The sequence below is a fragment of the Varanus komodoensis genome, unplaced genomic scaffold (assembly GCF_004798865.1).
Source record: "Varanus komodoensis strain SLA01 unplaced genomic scaffold, ASM479886v1 scaffold3, whole genome shotgun sequence".
Lineage (NCBI taxonomy): Eukaryota > Metazoa > Chordata > Lepidosauria > Squamata > Varanidae > Varanus > Varanus komodoensis.
In genome coordinates, this window is record NW_025335761.1 from 43,155,071 (window position 1) to 43,180,403 (window position 25,333).

General features: G+C 43.8%; 1 protein-coding gene across 4 annotated transcripts in view; it reads right to left on the bottom strand.

The window, feature by feature from the left end:
• The window catches only part of GALC (galactosylceramidase), a 41,298-nt gene extending 17,477 nt beyond the window's left edge, over positions 1–23,821 (bottom strand). For 2 of the 4 annotated variants that reach the window (XM_044436356.1, XM_044436355.1), the window contains exons 1-9: positions 23,441–23,819; positions 21,628–21,696; positions 17,510–17,573; positions 15,450–15,563; positions 12,025–12,164; positions 11,117–11,155; positions 4,044–4,174; positions 1,756–1,911; positions 453–577 (exon numbers count right to left, since the gene is read on the bottom strand). In XM_044436356.1, the coding sequence (XP_044292291.1) occupies positions 453–577; positions 1,756–1,911; positions 4,044–4,174; positions 11,117–11,155; positions 12,025–12,164; positions 15,450–15,563; positions 17,510–17,573; positions 21,628–21,696; positions 23,441–23,611 (1,009 nt within the window). In that variant the 5' untranslated portion in view covers positions 23,612–23,819. Of the gene's footprint in view, positions 1–452; positions 578–1,755; positions 1,912–4,043; positions 4,175–11,116; positions 11,156–12,024; positions 12,165–15,449; positions 15,564–17,509; positions 17,574–21,627; positions 21,697–22,215; positions 23,306–23,440 lie in introns of those variants that run through there. The other 2 variants (XM_044436357.1, XM_044436358.1) reach the window with 2 other exon arrangements.
• Between the last annotated feature and the right edge of the window lie 1,512 nt (positions 23,822–25,333).

A 25,333-nucleotide genomic window follows, 5' to 3' on the forward strand; every position in this document is an offset into this window, starting at 1 on the left:
CCAAGGAGGGCATTCCTATTATGAAGAATAGAAATATTCAAGAAACGTACGTAATTATATCATAAGCAGCAAGACTTTGCTAAGCAATTCTGAACATGCAATTAATTAATTAATTCTATACCATCCATTAGTCAAATCAACTCTCTGAGCAATTTACATAATCAAAATACACAACTAAAAACAATGCCTTAAAACCAAAGATAAATAATACATCGATACAACAATGCTAAAATAGAAACAATCGGCCTACAATGAACCCATAACAATAACGCTCAAATTAATCCAAGGTACAACAGCAGTACAAAGAGTAACATGTAATACAGATTTTTAAAAAGATTTAGAATTATTAACTGTTAAAATATTGGGTGAATAAAAAGAATAAAGAGTGGGCACCATTTAATAACAAAGAAAAGCTACCACTGGAAAAGCTATACCCCAGTTCAAACATGTACCTGTGATCCATATGGGAGCATTCACAGTATAGTGTCCACTCCATGGCTCTTGCGCCGTCATTAAACCACTCCGGCCAAAAGGCAACTCTTGATAGTAACTGGCCACGAGATTCCAGGCAATGGTGCTGTTGGGGTGGGCAGAAAGGGAGAAAATGAGAGTTTTGCAAAGTTAGCAGATCACAACGTGGCCACTTCTTAAGTCCCAGCTGCAAAGGGAAATGGGGCATATCTGACCAATATATCCTTCGCTTGGATCCATTTCCAATATGGGTTGCATCCAACATGGCACTCAAGAAATACAGGTTTTAAACCTGCAGAGATCCAGAGAGTGGGCCAGTGCTGCCTTAGGCCAGACTGGCAAGATCAGACAGGGCAGGTATGCTGCGGGAGGCAGGGCCCTCAGTATTTTTCCTCTGGAAAAAGTCAGTCCATCCCACACCTGGCAATGGGAAGAAAGCTAAGTAATGGTGTCCTTGTTTTCCTGCAGTGGGGGCTGAGAGAGCTCAGGGTCCCTTTGATGCCCAGGCATGACCCTTCCTGCTCACCAGCACACCTCTTCTCTCCCTCTATCCAGAAGCACCTGCAGTGGCCGTACAGAGCCAGGAGGGGCTCTGACAACAGCCTCGGGGAGCTCCTGCACAACCGATGGACCTTGAGAAGCTGGCTAGGGACCCCAGGACTGCTCTCCTACACAGCATCCCTACAGTCCCTGGGAAGGCATTCCAGGGATCATAGCATAGTTGGGGTTCCCCTTCAGGACCTGAGGGAGGGGAACCCCAAATCCTCTCCTACATCGGGTCCTTCCCCATACCACACCCCCTTGCAGCTGCCATTTCAATTTCTCAGATCGAAATTTCTCAGATCGAAATGGCATCCTCGGACAACCCTGGAGTGGTCGAAAGGGGAGGAGAACATTCGGGTTGCTTGGTCAGGAGGGTAGCAGAAAGGAGAGGTCTCCTACAACCTCTCCGTTACCTGTCCATGTTGGTAAGTGAGGCAGATGGGCTCAAGAGTCTATCAAGCTGACAGTATCATCATCATCATCATCATCATCATCACCATTATTATTTTGAGGAGGAGAAGGAGGAACAGGAGGTGAAATGCCTTCTGTTCATTTCTTACCCCGCCAGTCATAAGACAGGACATGAGTCAGAAGAGAGGCTCTAAACTCTTAGTTAAAAATATTAATTCAAGGCAGAGCATTCATAATTACAGGAAATTAGTCAAGCTGTTACTAGGCAAGTTTCATATCACTGTACTGGTTATATATACTCATCTGTATCATCCTGTGTGCAAAACTTACGCAGTCATGTTCCCGTTCACAAAGTTTTGGTTAAGGATTCGAGCCCAGCAACCAGCACCCACTTCATTGTTGAAAGTACTGTAGTCTTCAGAGGCCCAGAGTTTCTTCTGGGTTAACAAGGCAGAACACACTGTTCTTGTCCCTGGATAGTGAGCCCTGGATAATGCCACACACACACACACACACACAAAATCCAGGTTTAATTCCAAGCATTCTAAACACACTTTATTAAATTAAGATATAGCAGTTTTAGGGAAATGTAAAGCACAGCATGGTTTGGTTTGGTTTGGTTTTTGCAGTGGTAATCTTATTTTTCCACCACAAGAAAAAAAAGTTCCTTCACAAAACAGCTCTGAAAGGGATTTCATAAGTTAATGCGCATCCAGAGGCATTAAAACTTTTCTTCTATGTTTACATCAGGGATGGAGAAACTCCTTCAGCCAAATTCCATTTCAGTTCTGCTTTTGGGGGCCAATCACACTGATACATGCAGGAGAAGCCAAAAAGAGTGGGGGCAAATGGACAAAAACAGCATATTTCCACATAACTCACTTACTGCCAGTAAGTAGAAGCCAAAAACTAGGAAACTGAAGCCACAGGAGCCATGATGTTATGACCTTTTCGAAGAATGCCATTTATATCTCACACATTTTAAAAGAGAAAAATGATGCCAGCGCTTAGCATAGTATTCTGAACACTCTAAAGTGTGTCATATACAATATCTTGGTAATCTTTGCAAACCCCCTAAGTCCGTATTATCATTAACACCCCACAAAGCTGCCAGCAAGCCATTCTCTTTCTTAGTTTCTGTCTCCCTTTTGGCTGCCTAATGAGTCTGCGGGAAGAGAGAATTTAAACCAGGGATGTCCTAGTTCACAGTTAAGTTTCTGTCTTGCTACAGTAGCTTTCAGTGGTTGTTCATGACTAGAATTCAAAAGACCTGAATGACTAATCCTCACCACAGCACTTGGAACTCATGTTTCTCAAAGCAGTGGCCTCGCCACACTGCCTGCCAAGTTCCTTTTGAAACTTGGAGCAGTGAAACAACCAGAGGGGCTTATCTCTAAAACTTTAGCAACTCCTAAGCCAAAATATAGAGCTAGATGCTTACATCTCTGCCAGTGGCAGTCTTATCAATACTTCCAGAAGGCTTTCTGCAAAACACAGAAGGACTCAAGATTCCCATCTTAAGGCCATATTTGTATACATGTCTGGACAAAAAGAAGTCTTGGCTGGCTGGGAAACGCTGGGAGTTGTAGGACATTTTTCTGACTAAACATGAATAGGGTTGCTCTCTAAGAATATGCGTTATTTTTGGCTAAAGCACAATTGCTCTCAACTTCTAATGGAGAAACCAGACAAATCTTGTCAAATTCTTATAGGCGTTCACCCCTACAGGACACTGTGATAGAGACAGACAAGGCAGATTTTACCCATGAAGAGCCAAGCTTCCTCTCCAGTTTATGATTTCTGCCCAGGCAGATCATGCCAAGCTTACACATGAGTAAATCTCCCTCTACCAACTTCACATGACAAGGTCTCTTTCTCTACCTCTATCTAAACCAGATTAAAGACCGGACCTCCAGTCTGGTGCTCTCCAGATGTTTTGACCTACCATCATGACCAACCTTTTGCCAGGGATGGTAGGAGCCGAAATACCTGGAGAGTGCTGGGTTAGCAAAGACTAATCCAAAACTATGAACAACCTACACTTTAAATATAAAGGCATGGAGCCAGACTGTGGAGTGGCCTTCCTATGCAGCTACTGTCTAGACAAGTAAAAAAAAGTAACGGATTTTGGAGGAGGTAGTTTAGAGCAGAGATGGAGCTGGAGAGCGTGTGCTCAGTCCTTTTTGCTCCAAATGGCTTCCCCAGAGCACCAATCATGGAAGTGCATAGTTAATAGCGCAAGCACATTTGGAACTTTGTGGAGCGGAAAGCGACACAGGAGAGGTTCCCTGTGGAATGGAGAAGAAGCAGGTAGGAAAAAGTTCAAACACCCCCATTGCTTCCTGGAAGTAGGAAAAGCTCTTGGGGTTCAATTAGCCACATTTGTCATTTTATTTACTTATTTATTTATATTTCTTCACTACCCATCAGCTAAGAAGCACCCTGGGCCATCCACACGTCGTTTTTGAAAGCTATGAAGAGGCACACAGCCAACTTTGCAACTGCTATCCTGATATTCCAGAAAGGAACACTTTCCAAAAGCCATTGACTTCCAGCATTAACCAGGAGTTATCATAAGGGTTAATGGGGAGAGGATCAGCTTTGAAGAGATGCCCTACCCAATAACATCGACTGCTTCGCGAAGCTCAGGGTCGAGCATCATGAAGAACGAAATGGGTTGCCACAGGTTATCGCTGGCTATGATCCTCACCCGCTGAAGCTCTTGCTTATCCAAAGTGTATCTTAAAAGCTTGGGAAATAAAAAGATGGAGAAAGTTGCAATTCCCCCCATTTTTAAATAAATAAAGCTCACTCTGCTTCTTTCAGTATGAAGGAGATCCATTCTGGAAAGCACATAACTCAGATCATGCCATTTAGCTGCCTTTAAAGTCTGCTTAGATCAGGCTTGGGAGAGGGAAAAAGGGACCTAGTTCCAGTCACATGCATTCACTTTTACCTGCTGAAAAAACAAACTGAAGAAGCAACAAAAAAGTCAACTACCTCTCAGCACAGCACTCCTGGCATACAATTTTGGCCACATGCAAAATGCAAGCTTGAGGATTTTCAGGTCCAGCAAGCCAGAAAGTGATTGTACTACACAGCCATCATGAACCCAGGCCTTAAATGAAAGAAGCTGCGAAAGAAGCACATGCCCAGTCCCTCTTCAATGAATATCTGAGGCTGGGGAGAAGCCACTAATTGTCAGCCAGGGATACACAGCTTGTCTCTTCAGTGAGCAACATCTCAAAAGCACTGATGCCATGAATTGTATAACTGGTCTGCTCATTGGTTGAGTTCTCCCCCTTGCAGCACTCATCTTTTCAAGAAGACGGACTGGCTGTTTACAAATTCACTACTAAGTTTGGAACAGATCATGAGCTTCTGAGCATGTGCAACCTATATCTAAACAATGCCATTTCTGTGCACGTGCGGCATTGGTTGGATTAACCCTATCCTTGTCTAATCAGGTGGCATTTCCCTCCTCACCTCGCTTTGCCTCTGCAAGGAGGAGGAGGTAGATACAGAAGCAGCCTCCCCATCCTAAATGTTTAATCATCCTACAGTCTCCTTAGCAGTTGCCACCACCACAGCTCTGGCTCCAAAAGGTGCTATATGATGCCAAACTGCATCTTCCAGGCACCACTTCCATACCAGGTATACGTAATGGCAAATTTACACAGAACCAGAGTATAGTTTTGAACGAGACCTCTTATCCCAGGAGCAAGTTCATTCTTTTTTGAGTACACAACAAACTCAAGATAAGTTTAGCCATCCATAATTAACAATGATGGTGACATGGTCATTCAATGCTTTTCCAATCAAGGCAAACTGCTTATAGGGCATGCAATGGGAAAATGGCAAAAGGTCCCTTCACCTCATGTCCAGTGCCCAGCTCAGGGCTCCGCATACCCACTTTTTGTAGAAGAGAAAAGATTATCAGAAATTCCAGTTGCACCTATTCCAGTCTCACTCAACATACACAGAGTTAAAACAAAGGTCAAGCCAAGGGCATATTAGAGAATGAAGATGAAAATAGCCTCTTGACAAAATCTTTCAAAATCTGCCCCCATCTAAAACAAGTCGTTGGCAAGACACTGTAAAATGTAAAGCATTTTCTAATTAAGTGCAAAGTCTTATGAAGCAAGGTCACCATTTTAAGAAGCAGTCAGACCCAGCCAATTATAACATAGGTTACTCAATTATAAACAAGCACCAACATACAAGCTGTCTAGCAAGGTGAGACAAACTGAGCAATAGCCTGGCTTTTTGTCATACTGCATACTAAGCAGTTGCTCTGAGCCCCAAAAGTAAGATATACATCTTGTATATGCTGTGATCTTCAACACCACACCCAAGCATAAACTCCTGAGTTGTGCTGTGAAGATCCACCTTCAATGCCTGGTTAAGCCTATTTTTAAATAAGAAAACAAGCTTATTTGCTGGTATTTTATCCTTTTGGAAAACTACTGCTAGATGAATCCACAAGTGTGTCAACAGCAACTATTAACTGAATTGCCTTTACATTAGTCAGCAATTAGCTGTCATTACAGAACAGGAAAGTGTAGAATCCAATAGCAGAGAATTGACCAGCTCAGCAAACTGAGGAAATCGTAAAGTATAATGAAGCTGACAAGACATTAAGAAGGCATCAAGGTCTACATTTACTTGGGAATGGAATTACTAAATTAACATGAATGTACAAACCATATCTCAAGGTTACATTTGCACAAGACTTTCAAAAGACTCAAAATCAAGGATGAATTTGGCAAAGCACTCTAGGATATACCCATTAGGAGGTTATTTAAAAAAACAACCACACTCTAATTCAGTTCAGTCCTGTTTTTTAGTGAAAGGGAGATGCTTTCATTAGCATCGATTGCCTTCACAAAACAGAGTTAGAAACCAGCCCTGCATAGATCTGAGATCCTACTTTACAGAACAGAGTCACTTCTCCTCACTTCTGTAACTTGTCTGTACAAACAGAAGCAACACCTGAGGGATTCCTGAATGACACAGCCAAAACTAGATACCTGCCTCGCTCCTTTATGTACTGGTTACACTCAGAGCTGCCTCCAGGCACACCCCCTGGCAGTGCTGCCTCCAAATTTGAAAGGACTCTTTAAGGCAAGACACCCCCAGCAGGACCCTCTCTCAGTGAGCCAGCTTTCTGGCTGTCACAAAATGTTATTGTTCCATAGCAAAGCCTGAAGGCAGGCAGGCAGTGAGCTGCACCGGCAAAGGGAGCAGCAAGTCCAGACTGCTCTTGTAATTGGGTCCTGGCTGGCTGCAGGTGCCCAGCCGTGCCTACCCCTGACGCTCACTCTTCTCCTTAGGGGGCCTTATTTCCCCTGGCCCACCTTTTCCAAACTGGTACACACACAAACGTGTGCATGCACGCACACTAGGTGTGGGGGGAGGGGGTCATCCAACAAAGCACAAGGATGGGAAATAAATGAAGTACTTCTCCATACAGAATGTCGTTAAGCTATAGAATTCTCTACCACAAGATATATTGATGGCCACACATTTGGATGTATTTATAAATGTCTGATAATCGCGATGGAGACACATTACCTCTTGTAACTGAGTCAATATGCCTCTCAGTAGTACAGGTGGACTGGGGAACACAAGTGGGAACATGTGAGCACGCTTATGAACTGCTTTGGGTGTCTCATTAGCATCTGGTTGTCCACTGTGAGAACAGCATGTTGACCTAGACAGGACTTTGGACTGATTCAGTTCAGCACTGTTCTTCTTATATACTCCTTACATACACTTTTCTCCCCCATCTTCCTTCCCCGGCAGTTTCCAGAGGTCTGTGCCGATTTCAAATTATAGGAAGGTGGCTGCATGAAATTATAACGGCCATATTTGGCCCCTGGGGCAGCAATGGCAGCCATAAAAGGACTTTACTGCAAAGTGCCAGGTGCAGAACGGCCAAGTTTATCCCTGCTCCCCTGCATTTCCACAACTTACCCTACTATCGCAATAGAATCATTAAGATAGGGATCGACTAGCATTTGATTGGCAATGTCCCACTTTCCATCCGCAGCAATGATGTCAGTGTTCGTTAAGCCCTCTCGGTCCATAGTTTTGCGAAGAACCTTGGTAACAGATAATATGATTTGAAGTACACCTTCCACATCTGAGAGGCATGACATTATTGGAATGGAGTAAATTAACATGAAATGTTTAAAATGCTATGCTCCTATGTGCTGTTATAGCCAGTCTGAGCATCTTGGTTTCCAGTGGGGATTTCGTATGCTAGGATGGGCAACATGTGGCCTAAAAGTAATGCAGAGAGGGAAAAACTATGGAACACCAAAAGCCTCAGAATCAGCTTACAAACACCTTAATCTTGACCCTCTTGCAGCACTGTAGCTGCTGCAGATGCCGCTTTTGGGATAGGGCACATTCCAGGGGGGATGCAGCCTGAAAAGATGTCCAGAGGCAAAAAGGGGGCCTGCTCCACTTCTGCCGTATACATTTACCGGGAGCTAATCTCCATTGAATTCAGTCTGATTTACCTCTGAACAGACATGCATAACATTACTGTAAAGCTGCTAAACTGTGGCGGAGGGGCTGGTTTTAAGATAGAATAATTATATAAGGTTGAGGTATGACTTTTAGCATCACTGCTGCAAATGGCCCTCCAAGGCTCTTCATTCACAAGGACCCTTTTGGCTGCCAGCTACGCAGGTCTTTCCAGTTCATGATCCCAGAACCTCTTGCTTGCAACCAGAGCTCAGCACTACAATTTCCAGCCTTGAAGGGCACCCAGACTTAGTTTCCTCAGCTACCACAGTTAATTCTCCTTACATTTGCAATTAGACACTCTCCTGCTAATCCGTACAAAGTATCCACCGCCAAAAGCCAGGGAAAACTATCCATAGACTCGTTCCGCAAATCACTCCCTAATTTCACAAAGGGCAGACTAGCTTTAGGTTCAAAGGATGCTAAGATGCAGTTAGTATAAGCCTCACCTGAACCGGCCGAACTATTATTTTAGAAGTTAAGCACTGTGCATATCAGAAAACCAGACATTCCTGGCAACATTAAGTCACGTAATCAGAAATAACTGTAAATACTCTTTCCAAAACAGCAAAAGAACAGCAGGCAACACTGGAGATTATAAAAATTTTATAGCAGCTCTGACTGTTCAGTATTAGATCTTAAACTCCAAAGCCTATTGAGGGCACAATCTATGCAGGAAAAAAGGACTACAACTCCCAGCATGCCCACACCAAAACAGTATAGCTGGCAGGGGCATGCTGGGAGCAGCAGGCCTTATTTTCCTGCCTAAACTTGTAAGATTTGCACTTGTAGAATGATTAACATCAAAGCCAGTCTCTGAGTCACATGCAAAGTGCCAACCTATACTTGTACATTCAGAAGCAAGTCCTGTTGAGTTCATTGTATTCAAGTCCCATTTTACTTCCAAATAAGTATGTATAACATTGCAGCCTGAAAATTACCTTTTTTAAATGATACAGAAGTCCATATTAAGTAGTTTGCTTGAATACAACCTTGATTAAAAATTAAACCACAAGCAACAAGGTAATTCCAGAAAATGAACAATGCTGCTATTTCTCTGCTATTAATTTTACAATCTTCAATACTACAAAATCTAAGTCATTTGTGGAAAATAAACTACACCACACATACAGCGTAGCGGATCAATGTCTCAGCAATGATCTGACTCTGGCAGAGAAAACTTCCTAAGAACTGTCAATTTTCCCCCTAAAAACAGAAAATCAGCTTAATGCAGCCATGATTTAGAAACCCTACGTAAGAATATTTAGGGTACAACCCTGTGGCTGTCTAAACAAAGTCTAGATGGCTAAAGGATAATTCAGAGTTCCTTGAGCTCAGAAATTCATTCCAATTCAGCTGGGAATCCAAACTCAGAGCACCTTCCTGCCACCCTTGCAGCCAGTCCAAAAAAGTCCATGTTGGCAGCCGCTCCAAGACTGCAAGAGCAACTTCAGAAAGAGACATTTGTGAGCACGCAGCAGGGGATACACAATATCTGGCAGAGCCTGGGACCCCTCTCGTACTCTGGGCCAAAATCGCTGCCCAATAGCTGCAGGGCAGGGGAAGCACAGAGGCAGGCAACCTTGGCCTCCATGCTCCTATCACCGAGCACTGGATGCCCCTAATCCACCACATTCAGATGCTTACAGGCACACTCACTGGACTGCTCTGTTAATGAAGTTCATTCCACAAAGGAGAGGGTAAGGTGGTAACAGCGAGGAGAGGAGTTCATCGAGAAGAGATGCGTCATTTTTAGAGATGCGTCATTTTTAAAGATAAGCAATCCTATCCCCTTAACGCAGAGCAAGCCCCACTGAACTCAATTGAACTTCGTTCTGCAGAGCTGTGGGGGAAGGCAGGAGGAATAAACCACCACTGATAGCCTTCACTGCAGTCGCTTGCTGGAAGCTCTTTACACACACACCCTTTGCAACACAAAGAGCCTTGCATTACAGCAGCAGCACTGGAGACAATTCAGCTGGTCACACACGTGTCAAGATGTTCTTAGCCAACGAACATGAGCAACTGGGAAAAGCGCACTGTATAAAGGGCTTCAAGTAGCTAAGACCATGCATTCCCTTTAGTGCATCAATGTAACACAAGCTCAGTTTTATCTAGTTGCACAGATTCTGCAAAAGGAATGATACATCACCTGGCCATGCCTAACTACTGACTTTGTCACAAAGCCTTTTGCATCTTTCATGCATGCCAAATCATAACAACAGTTCAAATAACAATTGAGAAATGACAACACAAAAGTGACACATGAATATTATGAACTGTATATTATAGCATGCTGAACAGTAGGTAAGCAAATCAAATCAGGGATCTTGATTGTGGTGCAGCACTGGAAGTCTGAAGATGTGCAGCTTATAGACACAGTCTTCTGAATTTATATCTCTGCCAGTTTATCCTATCCTAAGCAGTCAAGGCAAGTTCTCAGGCCTATTCTGATAGTGGCCCAATTCAAACACAACAATCCTAGTCCAATATTTATTGAAATGGGGACAAACAAAGTGACCACACAACTGTTTTTTGATCTTGTACTTCCCCTCCTCTCTTTAGATTTCCTTTCTTAAATGAAAATTTTGGAGAAATTGAGGTTATGGGCTTCCTATAAACCAGGTCTGACTAGTTTCCTGATTCAGAGATAGGGAGCAGAGGGGGACATGCCTTGTAAGACAGCAGCAAACCATTAATTCTAGATCAATATCTTGGCCTACAGTTCCCATGTGCATTCGCAACTGGCTATGCTGGCTAGGACTAATGAGCATTGTGGGCCATGCTTTCTGGAGGGCTGCAAGTTGCCAACCCCAATATACTGAGGCAAAGTAAAAGAAACATCGAAATGAATGATAGATCAACACCAATGTCACTAAGATGCATCTCATTTTATTTTGCTTTCAATCCTCATGCAGTGACACAAAACCTGAAAGGTTTATGCAGCAGTAATCACAATGAAAAAGATGCCCGTGTGAATGGGTATGAAGTCTTCAAATGTACCCATAGCTTTTGCACTCATCAGGCCATGCAGCTGCTCCTAAGTGATTCAGTTGCAGTGAACTATGCTCCCACCCACACTTTGCTAAAAGACTCTCCCTCTCCCTCCCTAGTAATTTATGAAATAAGCAACGTGAAATGTTGTCAGATGACCTACCTTGATATATTTGCTGTTAAAAGAGCGCTCATTCCAGATCTTTGAAAAAAACACACAAAAGAACCCATATTTAGAACTGTTACAAAGGTCCTCAAGCACAAGCAATCAAACACTCCCAGACTGAGTTCCAGACACTAACTAACTGGAGCTAGAACTAACTGGAGCTAAAAAGCCACTAGGCAGTAGTCAAGGTGATGTAGCAAGGAAGACAGGAATGAAATGCATAAGCTACCAAAAAGCTGAATGAGGTTTTTTCCCCAATAAAACTGGGAGTTAAATAGCAAAATCAGAATGCAGCATTAGCTATGAAATGATGGGCAGAAGAAGGTTGCCTTTACCAGCTGTCTAAAGCAGGGATGGGGAGAAGATAGGTGGGACCTCTCTGGGATTTGCAGCAGTTCAGCAAGGATCTGGTCTCTGTGCTGTCAAGTCTGTATCTTTGCAGCTCGTACAAAAATGTTTGCAGCTGGCCAAAGGGGTCAGGGACTGATTGCTCTGTCTCTTCACCACTTTGATTGGCAGGAGGCTTTTTTCTCTTATACCAGCCTGCATGCTAGTAACATCTGTGAACTACTTTAAATAAATACAGCTCCAACAGACACCAAGAAAAAACCCAGTGTCTTAATGAAATACAAAATCTCATCTGAACTTATTCCAAATCATGTATTTTTACTTGCAGGACAAATATATTTAAGACAGCTCAAGGTCATGCTACCACGAGGACTTTTTGACAGTGCTGATGTGTGGAACACCACTCTATGGATATAATACATAATACAAAAAAGGGAATTACTTTAAAGTAAAATATTGAGAGCACAGTACCATCAGGTAACTTTAGAGAGATCGCTAACAGAAACTGTGTGTTCAAAGAACAAAAACAAAGATTTAAAGAGAGGCTCCTTACTAACCCCAATATAGTCAATGTCCAGATCATGAAATTTTTTAGCACCTAGTATCCAGGAGACAATATAATAAACAGTGACATCTGGATGATCATAGGGCCAGTTCTCTCCCTTCCCAACCCATCCTGGAAAAGCCCAGGGCAACCCTGTAAAGAAAACAAAACACAGAAAGGGACGTACAAGAGAATTATTAAAGCTTAGCATATTTATTAAAGCTTTAAATTATTAAAGCTCAGCAACACATACTTCTAGGCAAATAAAACGTGATGAATTAAAACGTGCACTACTTCAAACACAAGCACTCAAAGTTATGGGAAATCTTGTGAATGTACACAGATTTCCCACACTTGCCAGACACACAGAGAAAGAGCAATGTGTTTATTACTAAAGAGGCACTATAGTCTTGAAAAAGATATTACAACCAGTTCTAAAAACATCATCACTAAAGACACAATCCTATGCATGCTTAGAGAAAGAAAAGGCCTACACATCCTAGCATGCCAGAGCCAGCTAGGACTTAATAGACCTTTTCTCTGTCTAAACATGAATAGCCTCACACCCTAAATATACATGCTCCTCTTCCAAGTAGTAGTCTGCATAGTAGTTTGCTTTATTGATCTTATAACTGCATACCTCATTGGAGCAGAATGAATGCAGCAGGGTGCAGTTAAAAGTCATTTGAGAAAGACAGTTAGGAGCTGGGGGACCCCGGGGAATCATGTCAGTTTGGGCAGGGAAAGAGAGAATTAGATACCAGAGCTAGTATGAATGGCAAAGAACACAGATTGTTGAGTGGATGGTATCCGAGAGATCCCGTTCTACCTGGTCACTACAATCTACATCTGAGGCTGTGCTCTGACGGCCACCTCCAAGGGAGGGCCTTCTCATTGGTAGCCCCCTCAGATCCCCCTCAGAGGCCCACGTAGAACCAACGTTGTCATCTGTTTGCCTGTACTCCAAGGCAATTAATAGCAGAAGATAGGAAATATCGGTTGTTTTAACATGTCTAGTTTTTATTGAAATTGTTCTAGTTGCTTATACTATTTGAAACTTTGCGTATTAAAATTTTACACTGAATCTTATTACATTTGGATTTTTATTGTGTCCATTTTTACTATTGTACTTATGCTTATACATTGTTGTGAACCATGCAGAAAGCTGTAGCTACTGGACAGTACAGAAATGAATAATTATCCTCCTCCTCATCACAGAAGACATGATAAATAGAATATTGGCAGTGAGGAAAGATGTTAAAGAAGGAAGTCAGAGAGTTCCACTTCCCCACTGCAGCTCCCTGCACATCTGGCCAAATCTGCTCCAAAGGGCTGGGTTCTTCTGAGGCAGCTGGAAGCATGGAGGAAGAGAGAAAGAGCCAGTGCATGATTGTGAGACTGCCTGCATGCTGTAACCCAGAAATGTTATGCTGGGTTATTAGACAGCATCGTTATTGTAATTTAAAAGATGAATCCTCAACTTCCTAAGCAGAAATATGTTTACTGTTCATCTGTGTTCCAGCCTGTGTCAGTGAGCACCCGTTGGTTTGGGGACGTTTAGTGCACGTGAAAGAAGGAGCCCTACCACTCTGTGCAAGTCAATTCTAGTAGAGACAGGCTACTTTGAAGGGCACGAGGAGCTTTGGATATAGTGGACCAGCCAAGTGACATTTCCAGTGACCTCTGGTGGCTGGAGCTTTGTGGAGGATCCCTAGACACGGCACACTCATCCCAAACACCTGTTGACCAATGCCAACAAACTTGGAACTAAATGGCAAAGCAGCCCTTTTTCAACCCAGAATTCTCAACTGACAGATCTTGCATCTAGAAAATCTCCTGCTTGCTTCAACCAAGTATCAATTAATTCCTGACAGAGTGTTCAGCACCTCTTTCTTGAACTAGGACAGTTCAAAATAAAACTGCAAGATTTCTGCAGGTCATGAAATGTCTGGGTTACTAAAAGTAAATCGTCAAGCAAAGAAGCACTATCAGCTTCTAGTTCAAGACTGAATGCTTCATATTTTATTAGCCACAGACATTAGGAGTGGAAAAAAGATTTCAAATCCTTCCTTCAGCTCCTTCTTTTCTGTCTCTAAACTCTGTCTAGCCAGTCAGGAGCATGTGCTTTCCACTTCTACAAGCACTGCAGCAATGGGCATCTAAACCAATGTTACATCCCAGTTAGGAAAAGGGGAGACAAGGAGGAAGAGAGACCCAGAACATTTACGAGTTTCCAACGAAGCCATGGCTAGGCCATCACGCAGCCACATATTTGCACAAGCCAGCTCATGCAATCAAATCTTGATTCAAAAGGCTAAGATTTGAACAGGCCTCCCACCCGCCTGTATGCATGCAACCTCTGCATGCCACCCCCTCACAGGACCGCAACAGTAGGCAATGAAAGCTGCTTCAGCCGCAAAGAGAAGTTGTCTAGCCCAGGAAGCCACTAGAATGTGATCAAGGCGCTTCCACCCACGTCATCTACAGCTGCTGCTCAGTCTAAACAAGCTGTTAAGACTAATTAAAGGTCAATTGGTTCAACCAGGTTTTGACTGAATTTGTGCTGCTGTGTCTTGTAAACTCTGTGGGTTGTTCCCTAATTTTACTATTTTATCAGAAGATAAGGTCAAGATCTCTTCTTGCTGATACCAGAGTGTAGCACACGGAATACTCAAGTCAAGCTGTGACAACCCAGATCCAGGCTAGATATGAGAAGTTTTCTCACTGTCAGCAATACGACAGTGAAACCAGCTGCCTAGAGAGGTCGTGGGCTCTCCCACACTAGACACAATCAGAAAGAAACTGGACAGGCATCTGAGTGGGATGGTGTAACGTGATGTCCTGCAACAGCAGGGGGTTGGACCCAATGGCCTTCATGGCCCCTTCCAACTCTACTGTTCTATGATTCTATAATTTTATTTTATTGGTTTTGTGCCCCACTTTGGATTTTATAATGAAAATCAGATATAAATTAAGTAGGGAAAATCCTCCAAGATAAATCTTCTTAATTAAAAGGTCAGATTCCAAATAATCCAAAATGGACAATTTTAACTCTTCCCTCCCCATTTGTTTTTCCTCTGGGGTTATATCATTTAGACTGTCCTGTTTTTCAGGTGCTAGCACTTAGTAAATTCTGCATGCTTTAGAAATTATTAAACAATAATTGTATTTTCCACATAAATTAAGTGAACAAAGAATACCAATTTGTTCCAGACATGATGGCTGGTAAGAAATCAACCCACTCAGTAGCATTAATTAGTCCTATACACACAAAGAATATTTTGTAACATGGACATCGAGTATTCAAACTATTGCAAAGCATGATTATAATAAAGCAAGCTACATATAGCACTCGCTACTAGAATGCTGTATTTAAAAATGAATCACAGAAATGTTTTAAATTACAGGGTCAGAATGCTAAAACACCCCATGTCTCACCAATCAATTTAATATGAGGGTTCCTTTTCTTAGCTTCTTTCATCAGCCACCATTCATAGCCCCGGAAATAATTTTCATCATCTTCATAATGCATATGAGATGGCTCAGTTCCATCTGTGGAGGGAAAAAACAAAGCTCTTGCTACAGAATACTAAATTCAAAGCTTATGATCTGTTTACTTTTGTCACAGCACTTCACACATTTCCAGAACAGATGAGAAAACATCCTGCATACTGTGCAACATTATTCTTGCATCAGTTTAAGCCCTCCGTTTAATTGCCAAGGGAAAAAGCAGATTAATACCGAACACAGCTAAATCTGTCCTCCTACACCTGCATAAGGAACCTTCCTCTTCTCTAAATAAACCTATGTCTCTTCTGTAATCACAGAACATTTGGTAAGCGGGCAGCTATGGTTTTCAATGAAGAATTGAATGCTATGTTTTAAAGGCACAAATGGATTATTCTAGATCCTTGTTTACATGCGGCAGAGGCACAATTAGCTAGAGATAAATCTGAAAAGAAGCTAAGAAAAATATTATGATCTGAAATAAATTAAATGCGATGCCAAAATTATGTTGGATTATGGATTAGAGCAAGTGGGAAGGTGCATGGAAGAGAGCATTTTCTACTCTCTCTGCAGCCCCAAGAGCCATTGAACAGTTCGTGTGTTCATTTATTTATTAGATTTCTATGCCACTGTTTACTTTTTAAAAGAACTCAAAGCAGCTTACATAATTATCCTCCTCCCAGTCTTCACAACAAGTACCCTGTGGGGTAGGTTGAGCAGAGAGTCTGTGACTGGCCCAAAGTCACCCAGCTGGCTCCATGGCTGAGTAGGGACTCGAACCATGATCACCTGAGTCACAGACCAAGCTCTTAACCACTGCACCACACAGTTACAGAGGTTCTCCCAACCCTCTTGGGCAGATGGTGGAGCTGCAGGTGCAGAGGGAAATCTGTGGACATTGTCTTCTCTCTTCTTCCACCAGGGTACCACACACCTGACTTGGACAGATGGAAGCAGTCCTTTCATTCATGAGAGGCAAAGTCTGGACCCAATCCAGAAAGCCAGTATGGCTCCATGGTTAGAGAATTGGGCTGGGACTTGGGAGACCTGGGTTCTAATCCCCACTGGGCCATGAAGCTCACTGGGTGACTTTGGACCAGTCACCAACTCTCAGCCTAATTTATCTCACGTGGTTGTTGTGTTGTTGGACTCCTTACAGGAGGAAATAAAAGAAGCAGGATATAAACATAATAAAATGAAATGAAACTCTGTTTTGTGAAGTGATGGTTGGTTCTTCCTTGATCAAAGCGGCCATTTTTGATCCTAGGTATCCACAATGTACTTTCACACTCACTGTGTTCATAAATCTATACTGATATGATGCCAGGGAAGCAGTGGTGCTCATTAAATGCTGGAAATGTAAATGTGGTTGTAAATAGAAGCAAGTAGCATTATTTCATGCTTTACTGACAGGTACATTTTATTGAAAGAAAGAACCATTCTGTGTTTATAGTCTGTGTTAACCTGCACTGGACCCAGAACATTGCTGAGCACACAAGAGCAAGTACAACATTTTCATTAAGTCTAAATATTTCTGATACTTAACTCCATGACCTCAAGCCCTTTCACATATACTTCAAAAACACAGTATTCTCCTGAAAGTAAGTTACACACTTGCACAGAAGAAAGCAAAGCTAAATGCTCACTCCTGGTTATTCAATTGATGCTGTGATGCTCTGGGGTTAACAGAAGCCATGCTTGCCTGATGTTTTCTTTGCTTTTCCATCAGCTACTTTTCTTACTTTCACAAGTAATCTTTTCCGAGGAAGAACCTTATAGCCCCAGCTGTGTGCCTGGGCTTCACTTTCAGAGAGAGATAAATGGACACCATTTTGCACGCTACAATATTGTTCAAAAGAGCAAAGTTAATTTTACAGAACACTGGGGCAGGAAAAGAATTGGTATGTCTCTCAAAGATGAGGTGCTCATTTGGCCTACACTGCTGAGGCTCAAGAAGCCTGTGACAAGACCAGCCCCTCCACAGCTCCTACCTGTAGACTGTGCATCACCACCGATCTCCACTTTGAGGATTTGCAAAGCAGAACCAACATTTGGCTTCAAGGAAAGAAAAAAAGAAGGAAACAGTCAATAATCCTTCAAGAAATACAACCAACAGTGTCATCTAAATAGAGGCAAACTTACTTTCACATCCATTACAATTAGCTTTCGCCTACTGCTATGAACGTCTGTACTTTAAGAAGCAGGACAAGGTGAACTGATCCCTCCTGCCCTGCCCCACTTTGTGCAAGGTGACAGTCCTCTGCATTACTTTTGCTTCTTTCTCTCCACATCAGGATTAGCAGTATAATATAAAGCAGGGATGGGGAACTGGTGGCCTTGCAGGACTCCAGTTCCCGCCATGCCTGGCCCCTGGTCATGCCAGCTAGGGGTGATAAGGGTTGGGAGATCAACAATAACAAGAGGCAGAAAAGTGCCATTGGCATCCATCGAAGAGAACTGCAGGCCTGAAAAAAGAAACCCAAATGATGACCCTTTTTGCTGCTAATAAACAGATATGTTAAGTCATCTGTGGACTTGTTCTATTTCTTCAGGCTTCAGAAGAGACTCAGGCCAAAGTTAAGCTATTTTAACTTTGCTATTTTCCCCAACAGTTCTGCTAATAAATAATGCATGTAACATTATTAGTCCATATATTGCCTTCTCCCATTGAACAACTTTGCCAAATTAAGCAGGAGAGGTACCAGAAACCGGGGAGCAATAAGTTTGGTTTGCGTCTTCTGTATCCTACCACCTCAGGAGAAAAGTAGTAGCTAGGTAGGACTGGCTTGGTAGTCAGTTTTTAGAACCTTTGAAACACTGCCAGCCAATCCATCAGCTCTGTCCCTCTGAAGACTAGTTGTGCAGCACTAAGGGAAACTGTCACCCAGCAACCCTAGCATTAAGAAAGGGATTTGGAGACTTCTTCATGAAACATCTTAGAATGGAAGCCTATTCACTCATATTCTTCTCCTCCCAATGCCTGATATTATAGTTCAAGCACATCATAGGAAGGCAAGACACCCTGGAGAAGACAGTGATGCTAAGGAACATCAAAGGCAGACAAAGAAGAAGGAAGACCAGCTATGAGATGGAATTATTACAAGAGCTGAGCAGTACTGACAATGACTTGACATTTTGGAGGACATTCATTCATAAGGTCATCATCATCCGACATAATCAGTCAGAGATTACGTGACAGCATGTAAAAACAACAAAGGATCAGAAGGACAGAAGCAATTTTATCCCAGTGAATATCCTGATGAGGAAAGAGGACATCACGTAATGCCATGCACCGGCTGTATGACCTCTCCTCGGAATGAAGCAGCAAGGGAGGAAGGCCATGCTGCTACAACAAAAGTACACTGTTCTTTCTGCAGGCTGGAAAGAGGTCCATGGCAATACTGGGAAGGATCATCAGGATACCTCTCACCAGAAGCAAAAGCCAACTTTATCTCCAATTTAAGTGAAATTGTACAAAATCATGTATTTCCTCCATAAATTCACTATTTTAAATTCATACAGAGGTGCTGATAATCCCCAATGATTCTTACAAGAAAGAAAGAAAAATCCTGCAACCTTCTGTTATTCAGACAAGTATAGCATTTCACAGAGAGCTGTCAACAGCATGTTCATCACTGGTAATCACAGGAAAACATAAAGATTCCACTTCCTACATCTTCCCTTCATTTTTCTATTTCCCAATCATTCCCATTCCCATTTTATCCCACTTTTTTCTTAGGAGAAGATAACAACTAACCACATATGATAAAACACTGTTCTCCCCACTCCCAGCTAACTCCACCCACGAAACATCCGCTCAAAAGAGAAATCTTCCAATGGTTCCAGAAGGCACAACTTGGCTGGAACCTTCACAAAATCTGAAGGGATACACATTCCAAAATGGGGAAATGGCCATCAAAAATGTCATTCTACCTCTTCACTATTTGCATATGGAACACAGGAACACCATTTGGCAATGGAGTAATATCTAATTAGTGCTTCAATTTTAAGTCAGGATGAAGCCAGCGCAGACATCAGAATACTGGTGTTGGATAGTCCCCACAACCATCTGTTGAGAGCTCTTGTATCCTGAACCAGAAAGGCAGGGCAGCTCTATGCAGAAAGTGGTCCATCAGACAGAACTGTTCAAATCCTGCCCTACCATTACCACCATGATCAAATCATAGGATTTCCCAACCAACATTACTTCTGTCTTGTTTTTGGCTCAGCAATCTTCTCACCCACATCCAGTCCTTCCCACAGACCCAGAGGATGAGCTAAGTACTAACCCTGCAAGACCCAAACCTAGCACAATTTCACCTAGCCATTCCATTTATACTATGAAAGATATGAAAGGCTAGATGGAACTCCAAAGGCCAGAAACAACCACTTATCATTAACCTCTGGAAATTCTGGATCTGAAACATACAGATGCCTCCAGATGCCTCCAGATGCACTGAACTAACTCAAAGAATTCCACAAGCCTCTTCCATCCCTCTAGATGGGCTGGGCTACATCTTCCAGAGTCTCCCCAGGCAGCTATGCTATGCTAGCTTGGGAAATTCTGGAGGGCACCTGGCCCGGTAAGACTATGCTAGTTCTATGAGCAATGTCCAAGCCATGCAGTCTCATCAACAGCTGTCTGCAGTCAGTAACATGAGGCTTGTCGCCTCCTCCTCTCGAGTCCCAAAATCTTCCTTGGATCAATTACTCCTGGCAAGCAGGGTCTGCGCTGAAACAAGCCGCTGCTTCTCATGGCTCTCAGAGCCTGGTCTCACCACTCCTGTCACAACTTCTGTTGCACAGACTCAAAGAAAAGGGAAGCAAGGAGGGAGTAATGAAAACTAAAAAGTGAAAGTTGCTTCTTAAAGCATGTTTCTGACATGGCACTAAACCAGCATGTTGTCAACAGTCTTTAGGAGCAAGCAAAGTCCTTTCTCAGGACCAATCAAGATGCGATGTTCAGCACACAGTTTGCTCTCTTGCAGCAACTGGGTTATTTAAAAACATGCATACAGACACAGTAGGTAGCTCGAGGGAGTAAGCCAAATTGAAGCTGGAAAGGATGTAACCTTTTGACCCCGCTGTAGCTCTTGTTGGAACTGGACCGCCCACCCCCTCCACAATTACCTGCAATGGGAGAAAAGCAACACAGCAGGGGGATAGAGCCAACTGTAGCTGGACTGCAGCAGGGGCAAAAGGTGAAGCCCACCCTTTCTCCACCCAACCTTTCATGATGCCAATCTTGCTTGCTTCCTAACAAGCTGTTATTTTAAAAAACAACAGTACAGTTTGCTATCTAGGAGCAGGCTACAAAACAACAATCAAATATAGTTTCTAAATATGACAATCAGTTCAGAAGTTATATATCTCATTGTTATATCACCCATTAACCAAGGCTCTCTGGTTCAAGTGTTGAATCAGAACTCAGAAGACCGAAGGTGAAATCCCCACCCAGTCATAAAGCTCACTGGGTAACTTGGGGCTAGTGTCTTGGTCTCAGCCTAACCTACTCCGCAGGATTGTTGTAGAGAAGATGAAACCAGAGGAGGAGGAAGATCGTGTATACTTCCTTGGGTTCTTTGCGGGGCAAACGGCAGGATATAAATATAATAAATCAATGCATAATGTTGGCCCTGAGTTCCCACAGCAAGGCTTTCAACCTCATGTTAAGTCTGTTTTTGTTAAGTCTATAAACACACAGAGAAACATGTATTACAGAGTATGGCTGCACTTTAACGCAGCCTAAGTTTCACAAAAAATGTGTGGAACTTGCTGTCATATGTACAGTTTGACAGAAAAAGGCCAGAATGCACTGGATTGTGCCTTAAGTCACATTCCAGTGCCAACCAGCGAATGAGTAATGTGGGGGGGGCGTGGCAAGAAACAGTTCAAATATGCCAACTGTATAAATTAAACATGCACCATGTGTGACGGCAAAGACAATTTCAACCAGATTAAGTGTTCTTTGAAGCATAGCATGAGTGTTCCAGAAAAATATAAGAATGCCATTACTGCCACTACATTCAGAAACAAATGGAGGCCAGTGCCAGGGCATTGTCTTGGGTGTTTTTTAAAATACATTTAAGAACAACAAAGTAATAATTACCTTAAAAAGATAATCTAAAATCTGTGAGCGATAAGGTTCTGGGTAATTCACCAAAAGCCTAGAGGTAGCCTGGGGGGAAAGGATCAGAATGATTATTCATACCTATTCATACTATTAAATGCTAAAGAAACACTGTTTCAAAGATTATGTCAACAGCACATACATTGACACATACTGCGCCTTCTGACTTCCCCAGGCTCCAATGACCTTTCATCATCTCATCCTTGTTTTTCTCACAACATCCCTCTTCCCAGCCCCACCTGGCCTCATCTCTGCCCCCGTATGAGCACTGTTTTTCTCATACCTGCCTTCCAACACAAGCTTCATTTTACACCCCTTGTTCCCTTCACGGCCTCCCCTTAGTAGGCTTCTCGGCCCAGGTTAACAAAGCAAGCTCCATACGCATCCTCTTCCACACTTTGCAGTGACCTGCAGCCATCCCACTGCTCCCCAGACCTTTCTGTTCCCATCCCCTCTCCTTCTCCACCATCCAGGCCTCCACCTGGCAGGACTCCTCTGCCTTCATCAGCCAATAAACAAGTTGAAATTTAAAAGACTAAGGCAGGCAGGGGAAGAAGAAAGTGTCACCTGTTGAACTTTTCACTGGCAAAATTCTTTATAGCAATAGAAGCTGTGTAAAAAAAACAAATTCTGAAGCTGTTTGGTCTACTACCATCCCCACTGTCTGGGGCAGGAGGAGTGTGGCCTGGCTGAGCACATGGCACGTGAAGCAGAACCTAGGGAGGTGTGGGGCTGAGCAGTGCCTAAAAGGGAAATTGTCTTGCACTTGCATCTGAAAGATTCCCGTTCATGAAAGCCTCTGCTACAATATCTTGGTTTGTACTTGATGTATGTCACACACACCCTCAAGGAAAAACGAAGTCTGAACGCTGTTCAACCTAGGGACTACTTGAGGCTATTTATGAATATTGAATCCATGCACTGAAATATAGAGGATGGATGGATGGATGGGACACTCCATGACTTCCTCCCAGGTACCCCAACCCTAGTGCTCTGCATGCACAAAGTATCTCCACTTAAAAGGACTTAGGCAGCTGGGCTGGGAGACCCCCAAGATCAGGAATAGCCAATTCTAGGGTAAGAACAGAGCATTTGCAGTCAACATAGGAAGAGCCCTGTAGGATCAGACCAAGAGTCTGTCTAGTCCAGGATTCTGTTCGCACAGTGGACAAGCAGCTGCCCAGGGAAACCAAGATGCAGAACAGGAGAGCAACAGCAGAGTCCTGCCCATGTTCCCTAGCTACTGGTACACACAGGCAATTGACAGCCTTCTCCTGCATGAATTTGTCCAGTCCCCTTTCAAAGATGTCCAAACTGGTGGACACTGTCACCACGGAAGGGCAGCAGAGCACATGTATTACATGCAACAGGTCCCTTGGTCCATTCCTGGCTTCTCCAGGTGAAGTCGAGGAAGATGTCACCTGCATCCCTGCAGAACTCCTACCAGTCAACCTCACTCAGGTCTATAGAACCGGGAGCCCTCCAGCTGTTCTCGGCTCCCAACTCCCACAATCTCCTGCTGGCTGGGGCTGACGAGATTTGTAGTCCCAAACTGGATAGCAGCAGTAGGTCGCCTACCGCTTGTAGCTCCTCGGCTAGACAGACCCATGGTCCGACACAGGGCAGGTCGCCAATACCCTATGTCCTTCAAAGGTGTTGGGACTGCAGTTCCCATCATTCGTGACCATGGGCCGTGCCGGCTGGTGCCGATGGGAGCTGCAGTCCAAACCACGAGAAAGGCTGCGGAGGGCTGCCAGAAGGAGCTTCCGCCCGGTCGCCGCGGCTCACCCACCCCGCCGCCGCTGACCGCGCCGACGCCGTCGAATTCTCGGGCCAGCCCGACGGTATCGTCGAGCCAGTAACTGCCGCTCTTCGGGGCGGCTGCGGTGACTGCGGCCGGAGGCACCTGCCAGGCCAGCAACATCAAGCCCCACAGCCACATCCTTGCGGGCTGGTGAGCCATCGCGGCTGCAACGTGTGGACCAACGAAAACCGGCAGTACTTCCCACCCCACGAAGGAGCAGCGGCAGCAGCGAGAACAGCAGGAAGAGGGACAGCCGCAGCCGCTCCAGGCAACGCGAGAAGTAGTAGCCGCAGCAGCAGCAACAGCAGCAGCAGCAGCAGTTCCAGCTTTTTCCGGCGCGCATCCTCGCCTCTGCAGCAAGGCTCGAGCGCGGCGGCGGCGGCAGCGGTCCATGTCCCCGCGCGGTCACGTGACTCAAGATCACCTGACGGGACGAGGAAGTGGCAGCCCCAAAGAAAAGGCGGCGGAGCAGCCGCAGCAGCGCAACTGGTACACACAGGCAATTAACACAGAGGCAATTTACCGTTCCTGTCAGGCGGTGACGCGTGACGCGTCATCTCAGTTGCTGGCACGTGACGGGAGTGCGGCGGCTCCTTGCCTTCTTTTCTGTCCGCGTTTTGCTGGGAGTTGTAGGTGCACGAGAAGGCACGCGGGTCGTGACCGCTAGCCCAACTGGAGCCTTATTTTCTTCCTTGGTCCTGCCCACTCATAAAGCCTGGAGCCTTATCATCTCTCTTGGACCAGCAGAACATCAAAACAGCCCTCCTGGATCAGATGGCCTTTCATGCTGGCATCCAGATCAGCATCCGTGGATATCCGTGTGCCCATTCCCCTTCTAAAGCCTTCCAAATTGGTGGCCATTGCTACGACTTGTGGAATGAATTCCACGGTGTAATGCTGTGCTGGGTCCTTTTATCTGTTGTGAATTCCCCTTTAATCAGCTTCAGCGGATAACCCCTCTGGGTTCTGGTGTTAGAAGAGAAGGAAAATGCCTACCAAAGACACATTTCCCTGTTCATTAATGCTTTGCCCTTCCAACAGAGCTTAGGATATTTTGCACAGGGCAAGATGCAGTTTTCTTCTTTAGTGTTTTTCCAATTTTTATCTTCACAACAAACCTGGAAGGTAGACTTGGCTGGAAGAGAGAAACTGGTCTAAGGTTTCACAATGAATTTCAGGGCAGGTGCAATGTGAACTCAGGTCTCTAGTCTTTTCTGAGAGATATATTCTGTTACAACAAAAACAACCAAGGTATTGTGGCATCTTAATAAATGAATTCTGATTTTAGATTTTGTGAGAATTGTAGGACTGTTTTCTGTCTAAACATGCATAAGACCGAGCCTTTAGTTGCTAGTTCTTCTCCAACCTGGTGCTCTGCAGACACTTTGAACAATAATTCTCAGCATTCCTGGTCTTTTGTCACACTGCCTGGGACTAATGGAAGTTAGACATCTGGAAAGCACGAGGTATTGGAGAAGGTTCTTCTAGTTAGGTACACTCACTTAGTAAGTTGCAAGTTCTGAGCAGCATGCTCCCCAAATGCTATGAAAAATGTTTTAATAAATAAATAAATAAATAAATCTTATACATGGTGATTTGGAAGTAAGTTCCTCTAATTTCAGTGAGACTTTCTCAGGTGTCCATATGGTTGAAGCCTTTTCAGGTCAAACTGAATTTTATAGGACTTATTCTTAAATAGATTTGAATGCAAAAAGCTCTTTGACAACAGCAAAAACTATTGTGAAACCTGTACTTCCAAACACTTTGGTAGCCCAAAGATCTCAACACTTTGATGAACAACTTGCGGCCTACCAGATATTTTGGGTTACAACTCCCATCTGCACTAGCTAGCATAACCAGTGGTGAGGAATGACAGGAAGT